Source organism: Staurois parvus, unplaced genomic scaffold (genome assembly GCF_062004578.1).
Source record: "Staurois parvus isolate SC_StPar_1 unplaced genomic scaffold, SC_StPar_1.0 ptg000631l, whole genome shotgun sequence".
Lineage (NCBI taxonomy): Eukaryota > Metazoa > Chordata > Amphibia > Anura > Ranidae > Staurois > Staurois parvus.
In genome coordinates, this window is record NW_028318427.1 from 84,339 (window position 1) to 96,375 (window position 12,037).

The 12,037-nt window shown below is 44.4% G+C and overlaps 1 protein-coding gene across 2 annotated transcripts in view; it reads right to left on the bottom strand.

Annotated features, from left to right (window-relative positions):
* TNXB (tenascin XB) overlaps nt 1–12,037 on the bottom strand; it is a 205,408-nt gene that overhangs the window by 6,568 nt on the left and 186,803 nt on the right. For both annotated transcript variants that reach the window (XM_089693391.1, XM_089693392.1), the window contains 2 exons: nt 5,600–5,696; nt 4,243–4,404 (listed from right to left, as the gene is read on the bottom strand). In XM_089693391.1, the coding sequence (XP_089549517.1) occupies nt 4,243–4,404; nt 5,600–5,696 (259 nt within the window). The remainder of the gene's footprint in view (nt 1–4,242; nt 4,405–5,599; nt 5,697–12,037) is intronic.

The window sequence follows — 12,037 nt, forward strand, 5'->3', positions numbered from 1 at the left end:
GTGAGCATATGTTAAAAAATATCAGAAGAAAAAACATTCTTCTTAAGTAAATACTGCATGTCAAAATAATCAGTTATTGACAAATTATTTGCAATTCTCATCTATTTTTGCAACTTTCCAGATTAGCCCAATCCCATCATACTTTCCTATTAGTCATTGAGGCTGCTCATCATTGAAAATTTGGACCTTTGGTTATTTGTATGGTGAATGAAAGTTGCTGTAGAGTACACAGTGCATTTCTACAGGTTAGCAGACTAGTAATGTCGTTCTGTGAATTTCTGGCTCACAGAGCGTTATCAACGTTTGTGTAGAACAGTGGTCGGCAAGCCGCGGCTCGCAAGCCACATGCGGCTCTTTACAAACTTAAATGCGGCTCTTCTGTGTGCCGGGCGCCCACTCCCCTCAATCCTCTCGGGCGGCCGCCCCCTCCCTCCTCTCGGGCGGCCGCCCCAAAAGTCAGGACTCTGCAGCTGTCAGGATGTAGGCGGGGCAGCCAGGATGTAGGCGGGGCAGCGTGACGAACTCCTCTCCTCTCACAGTCCGCCCTGAAGACCAGAACGGCGCGGGAACACAGCGAGAAGAACGTGCGGAGCAAAGGTAAGTGAATTGACACAGGGGGGACTTGGGGACTTAATATGGGGATGAATTAATATGGGGAATGAATTACTATAGGGGGGATGAATTACTATAGGGGGGATGAATTACTATATGGGGATGAATTACTATATGGGGGATGAATTACTATAGGGGGGATGAATTACTATGGGGGATGAATTACTATATGGGGGATGAATTACTATATGGGGGATGAATTACTATGGGGGATGAATTACTATGGGGGATGAATTACTATATGGGGGATGAATTACTATATGGGGGATTAATTACTATATTGGGGATGAATTACTATAGGGGGGATGAATTACTATATGGGGGATGAATTACTATATGGGGGATGAATTACTATGGGGGATGAATTACTATATGGGGGATGAATTACTATATGGGGGATGTATTACTATATGGGGGATGAATTACTATATGGGGGATGAATTACTATATGGGGGATGAATTACTATGGGGATGAATTACTATATGGGGGATGAATTACTATATGGGGGATGTATTACTATATGGGGGATGAATTACTATATGGGGGATGAATTACTATATGGGGGATTAATTACTATGGGGGATGAATTACTATATAGGGGATGAATTACTATATGGGGGATGAATTACTATGGGGAATGAATTACTATATGGGGGATGAATTACTATGGGGGATGAATTACTATATGGGGGATGAATTACTATGGCGGATGAATTACTATATGGGGGATGAATTACTATGGGGGATGAAATACTATGGGGGATGAATTACTATATGGGGGATGTATTTTCAGTTTTAAAAATGTGGCTCTCAAAATAAATTTCAATCGTGGTTTTGGCGAGATTTGTCTCAGTTGAAAAAAAAGGTTGCCCACCACTGGTGTAGAAGATTTTGCTGGAGATCCTGGACCTCCACTCCTGTGTAAGGGCAACCTTAAAGTGGTTGTAAACCTCAGACATGAACTATGAACAAAGCATATGCCTCTATAATGTGAGCTTGTCTCAGGCCAGAGCACTATTTATTATTTATTTATTACAGGTACTTATATAGCGCTGTCAATTTACTCAGCGCTTTACATATATATTGTACATTCACATCAGTCCCTAACCCTCAAGGGGTGTACAATCTAAGGTACTAGGTGTTATTTCTGTCTGCTGCTTTGTTCCTCTGCTATCAGTATGGATCACTTCTGACAAGTTTTCCTGACACCAAGGCTACGTTCACACTAGCCTTGTGTGCAGGCGGCAGAGAGGCGTTTGGGAAGCGTTTTTACCGCTTCCCAAACGCCTCTGCCATTTCTGCACATTACAGCACATGGTGCTGTTCTAACGGGAGCGTTTGCGTCGCGTCGCGTTGCGTCACGGCAAAACGGACGCCTCTGGACGAGTCAGGAGGCTTTGAAGCCTCCTATTCTTGTCTATGGTGCCGCTCCACAAACGCCCGGCCGGCGTTTGCGGTGCGGTTGCGACGCGGTTGCGGGGCGTTTGCGGAGCGGTAACACCACTCAAACTGCATTATAGGCGTTTGTGGGGCGTTATTAACGCTTGGCAAACGCCTAGCAACCGCCGCTAAACTGCGCATGCGGCGTTTGCGGAGCGTTTGCCGAGCGTTAAAAACGCTCAACAAACGCCGGACCAACGCTTGCCAAACGCTATAGGGGCGTTTGGCAAGCGTTGGCAAAACAGCCAAGTGTGAACGAGCCCGAAGAGAAAAATGGTGAGAGGAGAGGGACCTCCAGCAGATTGACAGCCTCAGCTCTGCTTCTGTGAGTTGTGTGGAGGGGGCATGTCCATTCCCTCCAATCAGCTCTCAGAGCTCCCCTCACTGAGCTCTGCAGTGCATGACATCAGATCTCTGCCCCCTGCCTCTGGAAGATGAGAAAAGCTTTATACATTTAGCACTTTGAATGGATGTAGAGAAGAGAAGACTGCAGATAAACAGGAATAACTACTGTAGGAAGATTTATTTCATCTCTGTGTATCACCTGAGGCCAGTCACTTCACTGGGTATATGTGAAGGTTTACAACCCCCTTAAAGCAAAAGTTTTGTTTAATAAAATTATTAAGAGGGGATATCGCATGCTGTTTCTGCTAAAGAAAATAAACCTTTAGCCCTTTTGCCTAGCATTTTTTTTTGTTACAGTGTACATTGTTGGCACACTCCTGCCATCATTAAGATACAATAGAGAATGGGGTACCGGCAGGGCCGGGGCTTCTACTAGTAAAACTAGGCAGTCGCCTAGTGCGAACTGCCACCTAGGGGCGCCTGGGTGCAGCACAGGCCGGAACTCTCTCTGTGTGGGACACTGCCACATCATCAATGATCCTCCAGCTGAGGGGAGGGGCTGCAGAGAGAAGGAGAGTACAGAGAAGGACAGAGAAAGCTGCCTGGTGCCAGTGTAGCAGCTAAACTGCTGCTCCTTCCAGTGTTCCTCTCAGACTCAGTCCCTTATTGCAAGCCAGTTGGTGGCTGCTGATCACTGTGGAGGAAGGTAATTTCTGATACTGGTGTCTCTTGTCTGTGTGAGTGTGACCCGGCCAGCCGGCCATCACATGTGCAATGTGTCAGTGAGTGATGACATCACAATCCCACACCCTGCACTTCTAGTGCCTTCCGGGCCTGCTGATCTGTGTCAGTGTTGGTGGTAGTGTGTTGTGTCGGATCTGCGACTGTGTTCAGGTGTTCTCTGTGTGTGTGTGTGTGTGGGCTGGGCTGCCTGCTGCCACAGCATTTTATCTCCCCCCATTGCCTGGGGAATTCCAGCCTGGGATCTGTCAGAGTGTGGATCCATCACCCTCCACTCACTGCAACTGTCACCCTGCCACTGCCAGCCACAGATACAGTCTGTCCATGACACAGATTTTGTCTTTAATATTGGTGCTGGTGGCTTCTTATGGAACTTATTTTTGCAAATTAAATTAATGTTTTGTTGATTTAATATTTTCTTCTGTTTTTAATTTTTTTCTTTTGGGGGGGGCGCATGTATCTGGTCTTGCCTAGGGCACAAAATAGTCTAGCACCGGACCTAGGCACTGGGGCAAAGTAACTTGCACACATGGGCAGGATTTACGTCATAAGTGGTCACCCAATGACCAAAGAGGAACATGGAAGAAGAGAAGACCGGGACATGATCGCAACAACAGGAGATAAGGCAACGAAGGACAGCTCTAATCTGTCAAAACTGGAGCAGGACAGACAACAGGACAGACAGAGGGGTGCTGAGAATATTTGCATATTATAGCAAGGGCAGTGGACTTACAGTTGTGCCTTGAAATGTATCTAAATCCCCAGCCTGAAAATAAAAATGTATTTCCATTTCTTATTTGTTTTTGCCATTACTCTTCTTCCTCGCTGCAATGGCTGTGAAAAATCTAAATTCTTCTCCCCTGCACATGCTAATAGGGTGACAACGCTTCCTTTCATACATGTATGGAGCAGAAGGTGTAGTCACCCTACTGTGCACACTCCAGCAGAGAACACATAAAGAGTAAGCAACTGGGCACAAAGCAACTTGGATGTTGTACATCACCAGGTCCTGATGCGCACCAAGGCATGCAGCCACAGGAGTTACTATTGTGCTTTCTTTCTTTCACAAACAGTTTGAGTTTCTGTATACTTGTCCCTCTGACCTGCTGTTCCTCTGTATTTTCCCAGGTGCAGTCTAAATTGCTGATCTTCACCCTCGACTCGGAAATCATCATACAGAGCGTAGGCGGACTCATCTCCAGCACGCAGGTCCACACGTAGCTCGTATGGTGCAGAGGAGGTGATCTGATGCAGAGCAATGTTACCTAGAGAGAGGTAGAAAGGAGGATGGATTAGCATTACAGGGAGAACCTTGTGTTGTCGGGGAAGAAGAATCCTTCACTTTTTTTTGTGATAGTCCTTATGCTTTTTTTACATTTCTTTTTGTACATTTGTTGGGCTTATAACTTGTATGGTGGTTAGTGCTTAGATATTTTAGACAATCTTATTGTAGCAGAGGCATAACTAGAACCTTCAGGGCCCCGGTGCAAAAAAACATGAAGGGCCCCCGGACCCAAGCCCGGAGCCCTTCTCTCTGAGCCCAGGGCCCTTTATTCCTGTTGCAGGGCCTTTATTATGGTCCCAGAGCAGGACCCTTTCACATGTTCTTACATTAGAATCCCTCCTTACATTAAAGTTCCCAGTGTTCCCAGAGCTCCCTTTACGTCAGAGTTCCCCTTTATAGTACATCAGAGTCCGCAGTGTTTGCCTTACAGTGCAAGGGGGAACTCTGATGTAAAGGAGTACAATGTACAATCCCAACGCACGCGTTCCTGGTTAGAAATGGCTGTGTGTGTAAGCAGGTGCTGTAGTGATCATCGGCTTGAGCCAAGGATAGGCAAAGCAAAGGAACGTCACCGTGGATCTCCAAAGTGGGCCCAAAGCTTTATTGAGCTGGACATTGCTACAGCGAGAGCAACATTTCGGAGTCTCGCAGGACCCCTTCATCAGGCATGTAGACCTACATTAGAGATCCAAAGTGTGCTGGTGACATTCTTCTGCTCTGGCAAAAGGGGGAACTCTGCGAACCCTGATGTAAAGGGGAACTCTGCGAACCCTGATGTAAAGGGGAACTCTGCGAACCCTGATTTAAAGGGGAATTCTGCGGACCCTGATGTAAGGAACTCTCCAGACCCTAATGTAAGGAAGAATCTTGCATACTCTGGGGTAAAGGGGAACTCTGATGTAAGAGGTTTTCTGGTCACCAGGGGGTTACATCAGAGTTTGTCAAGTTTACCCTTGCACTGTAAGGGTGGTTAAGTGTGCAAGGAGGCGGGAGAGGAAGCTCAGGGACAAGTGTAGTTTTAATGGTCACTTTTCTGCCTTTTATAAAAATCAAGAAATTGCCTTTTTTTTACTGACAACACTGCTTGGGGCCCCCCAAGCTTAGTGAATTGGGAAGTAGGTTTGCTGAGTATTACATTGAAATGGCCTTTAGCACATGTATCTGTGATCACTTACCAAGCCAAAATTCAGAGGTCATGTTTCCAAATCCATTTTTATAGTCTGGCCAGTCACGGTAGAAATCTGTGCTGCCGTCCATTCTCCTCTGGAACACCTGCACAGAGGAATCACAATTACTGAACACAGAACAACCTGACAATATACAGAGCTGTCAGTAGGGGGCAGCACAGCCATATTTTGTAATAGGGAAAATATCAAACATTCTGTACAGTATAAAGTAATAGGTTTTGTACAAATAAAATACTTCGCTCACCATGTCTGTTACCTTACTTCAGTTCCCAGTTATTGCTTTACATCAATCAATGTAAACTTCAATGCTCATCATTATCATTTGCATAAAAGGTAAATGTTTTACTTCCAGAGACTGTGCTTTTTCTATAACCACTGGAACATTTAACTGAAAATAATGTGCAACCCAGAACAGAGTGGTCTCTCTGCAGGTGTCCAGGATTTCCCATGCTGAGTCAGAGATTGAGTTTTCCAATCAACAGGGAGCAGGTTAAACTGCTGCAGAGAGACCACTGCTTCCACACAGAAAGAAAAAGTTCTTCTCTACAGCATACCAACAAGGGACAGGCTTTTCTTTACTCAGGCTGCGAATGCTTTCTAAAAATAAACCAGCTGTTAGACTTTACACACATTTTATTTTGCTGTGCCTGGAATGTTTTTAGCTGATTTAAACTGAGAAAAATATGTAGGCTGCCATTGCCAACTTCCCATTCTGCAAATGCCTCTTGCTTGGTTCTCATTCTAAACCCCTGGCATCCATGTTTTGATTCAATGACCCAGGAAAAACATGCACATGACACCTCCTGAATGTACTCCAAGTTTCCTGATATGCGTACTTCTTCCAGGTCAGCCACCCAGTGAGTATTAAAGGCAAATGCTCACTACAATAGCCAAGCAACCTAAATCTACAGAAGGAGATCAGCAACAGTGGGCCAGGAGGGACAGGAGAAAGAATTATGATTTATATATACGTGAACAAAAATGAGCTGCATGGTCGAGTTGCCAGAAAGAAGCCTTTACTGTGCCAATGTCACAAAAAAAAATGTCTGGTTCAAATATGCCCAACAACACCTTGACACACCTCAGTGGGCTTTTTTGTGGCATTGGCACAGTAAAGGCTTCTTTCTGGCAACTCAACCATGCAGCTCATTTTTGTTCAAGTATCATCATATTGTGCTCCTTGAAACAACCACGCCTTTTTCCAGAGCAGCCAGTATTTCTCCTGAAGTTACCTGTGGGTAACCTCAGTTTCTGGCAGTTGTGCCTGCAGTCTTTCTTGGTTTAACACCTGACCTTGGCTTGGTATTAAGAGATTGACCAATGTTCCACTTCCTATTAAGTGATTGAACAGTACTGACTGGCATATTCAAGGCTTTGGATATCTTTTTATTTCCTTTTCCATTTTTATAAAGTACCATTACCTTGTTACACATGTCTTTGGACACTTCTTTTCTGCTCCCCATGGCTCAATATCTAGCCTGCTCAGTGCATCCACAAATTAATTGACTCTTATACAGAGACACTAATTGCAATTTAAAAAAAAAACACAGATGTGGGAAATTAACCTTTAATTGCCATTTAACCTGTGTGTGTCACCTTTTGTGTCTATACCAAGGCCAAACATTCCAGGGGATGGAAACTTTTGATCAGGGCCATGAATGCCAAAATTTCATGATTTCTGACAGGGTATGCAAACTTTTGAACTTAACTGTATATATACACACTATATTGTCAAAAGTATTGGTCGGCCTGCCTTTACACGCACATGACCTTTAATGACATCCCAGTCTTAGTCCGTAGGGTTCAATATTGAGTTGGCCCCGCTCTTTGCAGATATAACAGCTTCAACTCCTCTGGGAAGGCCGTCCACAAGGTTTAGGAGGGTGTCTATGGGAAGGTTTGACCATTCTTCCAGAAGCACATTTGTGAGGTCAGGCACTGATGTCGGATGAGAAGGCCTGGATCACAGTCTCCGCTCTAGTTCATCCCAAAGGTGTTCTATGGGGTTGAGGTCAGGACTCTGTGCAGGCCAGTCAAGTTCCTCCACCCCAAACTCGCTCATCCATGTCTTTATGGACCTTGCTTTTGTGAGATGGGTAAACAGCTCTCATTGTTTGAATACTGCTTGTGTGGAGTAAATTAAATGTCCATTCTGCAGTTTAGCCACACGATGTCACTGTTTTCCTAACACAGCCTCAGACTGCATAGATATTTCTATATTCATGAAGAGGTGGAGTTTTCACACAGAGTTGAGAGGGAACAGGAAGAAGAGAGAGCAGCCATGTTCTGGAGAATGGTGAATGATAGGGGGCCATGTGAGCTGAGAATCTGATGACATCCAGGTGTGAGAGCATCCCTCCGTAACCAGAGCTGCAGCTAAGTGAAGCTGATGAGATTGCTGCCATGAAGCTGATGAGATTGCTGTCAGGAATGCTGATGAGAGCAGAGGAACTAAGCAACATATATGGCGAGACTGCATGCTTGTTGGAGAGACATTTGTTCTGTTCAGAGTCATCAGCGGATGCAAAGCAGACCCACCTCATTTCAGTGTTGGCACCTTGAGACTGAGTCCAGGCCTATAGTTAGTTAGTTAGGGTCTCTGTTTGTGTCAGGCCACAAGTGTTGTTACTGATCATTGGAAGGACTCCACAACTTAAAGTGACATTTCACATTGGAGAGTTGATAAAATCCTACAAACTCAAGCCAGACTGGCGTTTTGCTCAGAAGGAATACTCAGGCACGTGCTACAGGACCAGTTATGGGAGGGGGAATACTGTAGATTTGTGTAAGATTGTAAGCTGCTGTGCTGCACCACAGGCTAGCCCATACCATACACCCATACACTGATTCCTGCTCTTTTAGGGTAATAACAGGTAAGGTGTGGCAGGTTAGTTGTGTCCGCCAGTAGGTAAATTACTTCACTTTCTACCTTCATCATCAGAAGGCGCCGTGCTGTGCAGCACAAGGGTCTCAGCCTTTGGGCTGGGTGTATGTAAATTTATTGTATGTTTCCAGCATTTGTGGTTGTGTTTATTTGCCACATCTAAGTAAAATTCTGTTGTGGCAAAAGCTGGTGTTGGGGTTGCTTTCCTCGTTCGTGACTTCACTGTATCCTGGGGAGCCCACACCGGTACACAGCTTACACTTTGTGCACTGGTTAACAGTCATGTTGGAACAGGAAGGGGCCATCCCCAAACTGTTCCAACAAAGCTGGGAACACAAAATTGTCCTAAATGTCTTGGTATGCTGACGCCTGAAGAGCTCCCTTCACTGGAACTAAGGGGCCAAGCCCAGCCCCTGAAAAACATCCCCGCACCATGATCCCCCCCTCCACCAAACTTTACACTTGGCACAATGCAGTCAGGCAAGTACCGTTCCCCTGTTAACTGACAAACCCAGACACATCCATCGGATTGCCAGACAGAGAAGCGTGATTGGTCACTCCAGAGAACACGTCTCCATTGCTCTAGAATTCAGTGGCGGCGTGCTTTACACCACTGCATCCAATGTTTTGCATTGCACTTGGTGGTGTAAGGCTTGGATGCAGCTGCTCGGCCATGGAAACCCATTCCATGAAGCTCTCTATGCACTGTTGTGCTAATCTGAGGGCCACACGAAGTTTGGAGGTCTTTAGCTATTGACAGTTGGCGACTTCTGTGCGCTATGCGCTTCAGCATGCGCTGACCCCGCTCTGTCATTTTACGTGGCCTACCACTTGGTAGCTGAGTTGCTGTTGTTCCCAGTTGCTTTCACTTTGTTATAATACCACTAACAGATGGCCGTGGAATATTTAGTAGCCAGGAAATGTCACAGATGGACTTATTGCACAGGTGGCAACCTATCACGGTACCACGCTTGGAGTCACTGAGCTCCTGAGAGCGACCCATTCTTTCACAAATGTTTGTAGAAGCAGTCTGCATGCCTAGGTGATGATTTTATACACATGTGGTCATGGAGGTGATTGGAACACCTGAATCCAATGATTTGGAGGGGTGTCCCAAAACCTTTGGCAATACAGTGTGTATATATATATATATATATATATATATATATATACATATATATATGCAAATTACACACATAAATGTTTTTAAATGAATCCACTGATACAATTATTTACAATAAGAAGATAACATTAGCACATGCAGCTTTACCATTGTACAAAGACTCAGATCCCAATCAGTGGGGGTGACAGATAAGTGAAATTGTTTCTGTTGTTATTCTAATTCTCTCCTTCTAATGGCTTGTGTCATGTGGCTATTTTTAGTGCAGATCCCAGATCTTACTAATGTGGGATTTCTTATAATACATTTAGGAGGAAGCAAACATAAATGTATGTACTTTAGAGAGGTTAAGCAGATGTGTACAGGTAAACATGCTGCTATGGAAAAGAAATAATAAAAAGGTTGAACCCATCCCCCCCCCCCCACATTAAACAATTAACAGTGTGTTTATATATGTTAAGCCAACTGTGGACTTTCAGGAGGAAGCTGTAAAGTTGATTGATCATTTCCAAATCATGCCAAAGGTGTCATTCTCCACTCGACTGCCCCCACCATGTATCTCGGGCTTTGCTGTCCCACCTGTGGACCTGGAATTGACATGGCGGGAGTTGGCAAGTGGAAGTGAGGGAGATCAGTGAACATCCATTCCCTATTCTCCCTTCAGGTGAATGAAGTAGGAAGCAATGTGTATTATGTCACTTTTGGGTTCAGCCCTGTCATTCCATAGCTGCTGTGGCCAAGAAGAAGCTGATGGAGCATAATATTAAAAAACACAAAAACATTTTTAAAGTCCCCTGCCCCCCATGCACGTGGTGGGTGTGCCTACATACAGAAGCAACCACTGCACCACACGTGTGATATACAGGGAAACATACAGGGGTGTCTTATACAACCTGCAGAGTAAAAATTCATTGTCAGATACAGCAATTAGATTCATTTTCTGATCACTGAAGGCTGGAGAAAGAGCAATAATTTCAGGTTCATTATTCATGATTAACTCTTCTATGGTTAAGTTTGGGTATTGAAGTTTATCGCCATTAAGCGCATCAGATACCTCCAACACATTTCAGGGAAAAAGCTTCAGCAATGGATGTTAATAGAACCACCATGAAACACACTAGAGGACCTTCAGTGAGTATAGAAAAGAATCACCCCCCTTTAAAGTAATCACATTGTGTTGCTATGCAGCCTGAAATGAAGACAGACACAGTTTTTTTTATCCAGCTGTATTCAACTATAACATCCAACATGTCAGAAAAAAATATAACCAATTCAAAAACAGAATCACTGAGTTGGAAAAAGGATCAGTCTCTTGTGTCAGAATTTTGTTGAACAACCTTTTACTTTAATTTCAGCCTTTAGTCTGTTGGGATGTCTCTACTAACTTTGCACATCTAGATATTTGCTCACTCTTCTTTGCAAAACTGCTCAAGTTCAGTTAAATTTGATGGTGACCATTTGTGGACTGCAGTCTTCAAGTCATTCCACAGATTTTCAATTGGGGTTTAAGTCTGGGCTCTGACTAGGCCATGCAAGGACATTCACCTTTTTCTCCTCAAACCACTGTGTGCTCATTTTTGCTGTGTGCTTTGGGTCATTGTCATGTTGGAATATAAACCTTCTTGCCATTGACAACTTTCTGGCAGAGGGCAGCAGATTTTCCTCAAGACTGTGAGGGTACTTTGCCCCATCCAAGTGCTCCAGTCCCCACTGCAGATAAACACCCCCATAACAGGATATCACCACCTCCATGCTTTACTGTAGGAATGGTGGTATTTAGATGGTGAGCTGGATTGGATTTCTACCAGACACATTGTTTAGTGTTGAGGCCAAATCATTCAACTTTAGTTTCATCTGACCAGAACACCTTTTTCCATGTGACCTCAAAGTCTTCAAGGTGCATTTTGGCAAAGCTCAGTGGTGACTACATGTGGCCTTTCTTGAGGAGCTGCTTTCTTTTTTGCAACCCTCCCATACAAGCACATTTGTGGAAAAATTGTGATGGTGGGCACAATTCACTAAGCAGTATGGTACCGCATCTGAGTATGTGGTAGGATACCGCACAGCATTTAAAAAAAAAAGTTTGAATTCACAAAAAAATGCTATAAAATACAGCATGAGTTATATTATCAAGTCATGCGGTATTTTAATAGTGAAAACCATGCATTAATGTCTCACCTGTCAGAGGGGTTCCCCACTGACAGCTGAATGTAAAACAAAGAATTTCCAGTCAAATAAAAAAATAATTTTCAAAATGGCATGGGGTTCCCCCCTCCATCCATACCAAGCCCTTCAGGTCTGGTGAAGGATTGATGAGGGGAACCCCCACGCCAAAATAAAAAAAAAATGGCATGGGGGTCCCCCCTAAAATCCATACCAGACCCTTATCTGAGCATGCAGCCTGGCAGGTCTGGAAAGGGGG